The sequence below is a fragment of the Neodiprion lecontei genome, chromosome 3, assembly GCF_021901455.1.
Source record: "Neodiprion lecontei isolate iyNeoLeco1 chromosome 3, iyNeoLeco1.1, whole genome shotgun sequence".
NCBI lineage: Eukaryota > Metazoa > Arthropoda > Insecta > Hymenoptera > Diprionidae > Neodiprion > Neodiprion lecontei.
The window spans coordinates 29,505,450-29,512,172 of NC_060262.1; the positions used below are offsets into that span (position 1 = coordinate 29,505,450).

At 43.1% G+C, this 6,723-nt stretch overlaps 1 protein-coding gene across 2 annotated transcripts in view; it reads right to left on the reverse strand.

The window, feature by feature from the left end:
• Nucleotides 1-5,657, reverse strand: part of LOC107224568 (neurotrimin-like) — a 52,072-nt gene extending 46,415 nt beyond the window's left edge. For both annotated transcript variants that reach the window (XM_046734413.1, XM_046734412.1), the window contains exon 1: nucleotides 5,573-5,657. In XM_046734413.1, coding sequence (XP_046590369.1) covers nucleotides 5,573-5,642 — 70 coding nt within the window. In that variant the 5' untranslated portion in view covers nucleotides 5,643-5,657. The remainder of the gene's footprint in view (nucleotides 1-5,572) is intronic.
• Nucleotides 5,658-6,723: the final 1,066 nt, after the last annotated feature.

The window sequence follows — 6,723 nt, forward strand, 5'->3', positions numbered from 1 at the left end:
GAATGTATGAATAGTCTCGCTATGCCGGAGCGTATGCCGGATTTTCTTCTCGAACTAAATATAGACAAGTCTGAATGACGTGAACCGGATTCTGTGATTCCGTTTTGGTAAAGCTAATTCAATTTAAACATTTGCCAAGAGTGTCTTGCATGTTGTCATATGTGCCGGGCAGAAAATCTGTGAGACATAATTTCGTTTCATTTCGGTTATACCCGTAACCGCTAATTGAGAAGCGAGTTAATTTGGTAATTAACTAACAACAATAACTTCGTATTGAAGAGCTAAGCTAACGCTCACGTCACTTCGAAAATCTGCGGAGCAGCTTGATATGAAATCGCGGATTATACTTACGCCATGCATCCGCGAATAAGCCCGATATTTCCATCGGATCAACGTTTAGCTCAAATACGTAACAGTCAAAGCGCTTCCAAGTAACGAGGCAATCTCAATTAACAACCTCACTCCATACTAGCCCTTCTGCAAGTGAATACGTCGCGTCGTGTCGGTATACGTATACAGACTCACGTCATTGGGCAGAGAGAATTGCTACGATGTACAGGGACCCCATCAAGCACCCGTGCAGCTGTTATCACCCTATCGCTAGCTATGAAATTTCAGCGGGTGCATATCTTCCAATTTTTGCAGCAGGGCCAATACCCCGCTGAATGATCGATTGACCAAATTAAAATAGCTCCAGGATTTCTTCGAACCGAATTTAGTCAGCGTGGCACGTTTGCTCTGCTTCGGCACGTCAGTTTTTTCCCTCAATAAATTTCTGCGAAGAGTGCGCGCGGCAGTCCACCAACACTTCTTATCCCAGTCATATTGGCCATGTTTGAAGAATTAGCTTGCAAAGTAGTGTAGCTATGCCGTGGCTGAAGATATTTCATCTATAGGCGGAACTTTATACGTCCAGTTGTCTCGGCGTGTGTACGCGGCGTAATTAACGGCAATTTCTTGCTCGTGAGCTACATTTTTTTACCTTTTTACTCTGGGTTATTTCACAAGGCGTTAAGTAATGCGCCACGTATGCCTATATAGTTACAATAACAAATTGAAAAAGAAATCATTAAAAAAAAAAACCTGGAACTTCAACATCCCCACAAATATAAAGCCGGGGCACGAACGATTGTGAAACTATACATCATCTGCATATTTTACTCAAAATGCACAAACCGCATTAGCTTTCCTACAGTGCCCGTAGAGCAGGTACCCGAAATTTTTCGAAATAAAAAATTGAACAGTCAACATCAGACGAAGATCTTTGAAGAACGAATTTGCACGTCAAAGAGTATTCGGAAAATGAAAGGGTGTACCAGGTATCGAAGTACATGTTTTTCCCGCATCTTCTAGTAAAGGTGGTAAACCTTCGACGCACGCAACCTGCACGGGTCAACGAAGAACGCCAAATTCCCAACGGCTGATTAGCCGGGCAGCGTGGGATGTCGACGGTGGGGTTTATTGCCGCCCCATCATCAACCTCATTAAGAGTGACCCACGCATTCGACCTCTTCGTCCTTTTCGAGTCTCATTCGGCCGATCGCTCCCCGCGTTCAACGATTTCAAATTTACAACCCCCCCCTCCCCAACCGTATCAACACGCCAACTACTTTATGGTCCGCAATGTTTGACTCCCCAATTAATTGTACCCTGGTTTATTGGGTTCTGTAAGGCCGTGAAGATTGCCCCGCGATTATGACTTAATTAGCACGCGCGTGCACGGTATGTTACGTATTACTGAATATCTGTTCAATGTCCAAGGGTTCAAAATTCACGCCAACTAACATTCGAACGAAAGTTCAGCCGCGTGTCGACTGCAGCCGCAGAAACGGGTGATTAAAATTTTCAATTCAGAACTGTGGGCAACGGTTTGCGAAACTGACGTAACGCCGAGATTATTAGAATCATACCGCGTATACCGAAGTCTAATATCGGCGAGATTATCTCGAGGTATATTTTCACGCCGCACCCCCCGAAATCCCCTTTTCAAATATAACCGTGGCGAATGGATGTCTCCGGCTTGGCTCGTGGAGTCGGCACGTGGTTCCCAACAAAGAACACCTTATACCACCAAGCTAGCGCATAAACTTCGTAGCCGCGGGATGCTCGAAGAAAACCTGAGGACCGGGTGCGTATATATATTATATATATATATATCGTTGAATGAAATATCCGGATTCCCCCGATTGAACAAACGAGGAAGCCCTTGAAATGGCGTGTAATCAAAAGCATGCTCTGCCCTCCTTCTCCCGTCGTCACTTTCAGAGAATGCCTTCGGCAATTTTAACCACGTCATCGACTAGAAATACTCACAACAACATTTATCGAGTTTCAAATTTCCGTCGTTCGTCAATAATTGTTCGAAACTCTGCAACATCAAAAGCCCGTTGAAGCGTCATCAAACGCCGTTCCCTATGCGATTATAATATTACCCAGCTGTACCAAAATTACAGTTTACAATTATCGAGACATGGTTACGAAAGTAAAATAATTTGTCCGAGTGAAAGGCATCGTAGATATTCAAGCTACGCTTAAACAAGATAAGAAAAAAGCATTTGCAACGACTTTTGGGAACCAAATTACCCGAATGATCGTGTAAGAAGTGAACTCGTCGAATCGGCGCCAAAATTTATCAGCAATTTGAATGAAATTACTATACATATGCATATGCACAACTGCATAATTGCAATGACAAGCGATATTTAAGTGGAGGTAATTACATCGTATGCAAGCGCGATAATCGATTTGATTATGCAAATCGATTGAAATGGTAAACACACACGTTTATAATACCGATCTCATTTCATTCGACAATAAAATTTTACTGCTCGTACTTGCGAGGTAAATTTTCAAGATCGCGTATAATAACCGGCATACAGATAGCTTCTCTGCAATCTTTACACTCGAGGTGCACCTGGACTTTTCTACAATACTCGTGTAGAAACTCTCTGCAATGTACTGATTTGCATCACAGTATATGCATATACATTCCTTTATAATTTCTTCGAAGGATTGCTGTTCCATAGTCAATCATACCCTACGGATCCTGGTTCCTCGAGCAGCTGTCACTGTCAGAATATTCATGGTGTCAATAAGAGTCCACACCGATTAGTGTAAAGTTGAACATCGTCGGTGTAAATCGTTCGATTCTCGACACCAAGTGGTCTTAAAATCAACACCAATATTATCGGTGCTACATTTAACACCGCATTTCCACCGTCGTAACCAGAAACCCGATGTAAATTCTGGGTCGACGATAGGCGGCAATAGCTATTGCGGGGCTAGTCCATCACCCTGCATCGCGATCAAGCGAGAGGGAGAATAGCGCGCGAGCATCGAACCACTTCAATCAGCAGCCACATGGCGTGCTCAAATGAGCTTTACTCCGAATCGGAGATGAAACGCGTAGGAATCCGCATCGTACGCGGAGATTCTAGCCAACCACACGCGACTGGATCATGGTGAGCCATGTGAAACGGATACCAATCCTGCCGAGATTTTCGACGGTGAGGCGAGCCTCGCGCTTCGGGGCGGTTTAACGGTGCCGTGCCGCTTCGCAAGTTCAAACATTGGATAGTCAGGTGACACAGGGTCCTGTTTGCCGAATTAGATGCAATCAAACAAGGGGAAATCCGCTGAGCAAACGTTGTTCACACTTGTTTGCTTGTCATAAATAGCATTCCGGTTAATTAATTACACCAGCGTGCAATTACAAACAAAGGAGAATTAAGGACTGCGTCTCGCGATGCTCATTACAGCAATGCCGCGAACCCGCCGCCCTTTTCCCGGATTATAATCACGCTCATTTTTTTCCTTATTCATTTTCCGTTCGTAATTTGTCAACGAAAGGTAAATTACATTGTGGGAATCTGCGGCATGTCGCTCTCCTTCGCCGCCTTCGTATTATGCTTTACGTTTTGTATGAGATTTTTTTTTTCTTTCTCTCTATTTTTTATACCTTCTCTCTTTACCTTCCTTGGGCACTTTTATCTCTCTTCTTATTTATTTTCATTTTAATTTAGTTTTTTTTTTTTTTTTTTTATTTCTTCTCCCATTTAAGTAACCCTTCGCCAACCGGAATCGTGCGGGAATAATTGCATACTTTGAATTTAAACCGATTAGAAAGACAAAGCCATGTTTGATCAAAGGAAAGAGGCTTCCGCGTTAAGTCTCCGCGAATAATGCAATTAACTGTACTATTAGTTTCCTGTACACTGTGCAAATATTTGACATGTTTGAACGGACGGTTAAATTGGATACATTGACCCGTGAACTATACGTTCAGGGTTAGTAGGTATTGGTACGTATCAAATTCTATCGCGGGGGTCGTAGAAAACTTTTCGAAGGGACGAATAGAACTTTTTTCCTTTTTTTCTTCTCTTTTTTCATCAAAACTTATTTATTCGTTGATCGATAGTGATCGATACACCCGGATGAGAGTAAGGATATACAACACCACTGCGTAGTACATATAGGTACATGTGTGTGTGTACAATTCTGCCGAACTCTGAGTAAAGTCACGGTGCATGAGAAAATATATTGTCGTTTTTTCAACGACCCGAAACGCGAAGAAGACAATGCCTGTACGAAGGACGAATACTTTATTATATCCGCGTTGTGAAAGAAAGTAATAAACGAAGTAGGAAATGTGATTAAAGGTCAGCTCTTGCATAACAATATGATAAGTAAGTATTACGCATAATTTGACAAGTGACGAAACTGTTGCGGCGTAATGACAATCCCATTATTCAAATGTTATACCTAGGTTTCATTTGGTATTGTGGTTAACGTGTTTCGTCCCCCCTTTACTACAATTCTACTGTGTGCTAACCGCGAAATGTAACAGTCGCGAGGGTGAATTTAGTTGCTCGAACCGATAATGCATCAAAGAACCGTCTCTTCAGATATTGGATCAATGTCGTCCTGCCATTGATACGCGGCTAATCGAAATCAAATTAATCAGGAACTGCCCTTCGCCACGGCTAATTCGATTCGGGTATCAGGCACCCCGCGGCGTGCGTCTAAGCAGCGTCGTCTATTTTTCATGGGAAATTTAATAAACGACTTGATTCCAGGCACTTGTTTTGTAAACTTGGCTTGTGAGCCCTGTTTGATGTGAAATTAGCTTCTCCGATGGTATTATATACCTTTAAATTATCACGCCAGGCGCGGTCGCGATTATCAAAGACATTGAACTGCAGGCCGAAGGAATTCTGAACCTCCATTAATCCGTGAAAATTGACTAAACACCGTAACGTTAACGACACTGTGTACTTGGCAATTACGGCTGAATGACGGAGGGACTATTTTTTACCCTCTTTCCGATCGTTGACTTTCCCCGTTTACATGGTTCAATTTCATTGTCAATACGAACCGATGTTCAAGCTGATGTAATTGTCACTGACCGTCGCTTGTTCAACATTGAATTTTTATTTTTTTTTGAATTTTCCAACTCCTCCCTCGCGCCTATTCGGTATACGTTGTAAGAAAATGACATGGTCTTCGAAAATAATGAAATTCGGTGAAAATAAACGTTGTCTTCCGACGTGAATGTAAATATATGAGGTGGTACCTGGTGCCGGATCAATCAGCGCCGAAACCCACGATGCAACGCAGATCGCCAAGAAGGTGTAACCGAGCATCGCGACGTCGAGGACGCGTGGACGTCAACTGGCGCCTGGTACTAAGCATCGCGACGTGCTGTCACGAATTTTGCTTGCCGCCAAGGGCGGGCGCAGGCGCCGCTTGCAAGCTCGTGAAGGAGAGTAGCAGGTGTGTGTACACATGTTGAAGCCGCCGGCAGGGAATAACGGCGAGCGACGTAACAGCTTTGCCCGTGCATTAAGCACACTAGATGCTATCTGCTATTGATGAAATTTTATTTCAAGCTCTGTAGATAACTCGCCGAGGGTGGAAGGGTGAAAGGAATCTCCTTCGGTATATCGCGGGAGCTTTTGAGCGCCATTTTTCAGCTACGAAATTGCAAAAAACGCAATATTTTCCCGTTGCAATAGCTCCACCGTATTTTTACCCATCCAGCTTTGCAGATGTGTGCACGCGCGCCGCTCGTTGGCGCAATAAAACACGCAGGTATAACAATTAATTAATTAAGAGAATACAGCTTGACAGGGAATGCAGCAGTGGAGCTTGCCAGGCGGCGAAGGTATACGTATAAGCAGGTTGAAATACCGGCCTGTCTGGAGAATAAATGATAAATTAACAATTAATTGTGTGTGTACGTTTCTTTTAATCTCTACTTTTTCATCAACCGCTGACTACCTGCAGCTAAAAATGTGAGCGTGTAAAGAAACTCCTCTATGATCCGGATCAAATTAATACCGTTCTGTATGCTGTAATGGACGATTGTATACAGTTAATTCGTCACGTCCAGCGATCCTACCTTTGCGATGAAATTTCTCCACCTGTTCTCCGTTTTCTCCAACTTTTGTTCACTTTCAATCGCACTTTTACTAGTTGCGAAAATATCACATCGGTGAATGGAAAGTTGTGGTTTATTCTGTAATTAGTTCGATGCCGTGCTTGGATTTCATGTCTGATCGTTGAGAATTCGTACGATCCTTACGTTAATTGTGCCGGACTCGGCATCTTGATATCAGCACGAACATAATTGACCAACTCCAATTCTTATCCATACTGCGGTATAGACATAAAATATTACTCAAGCTGCTTTGGGTATTGTAATTTGTCAGTGTCACTAGATTT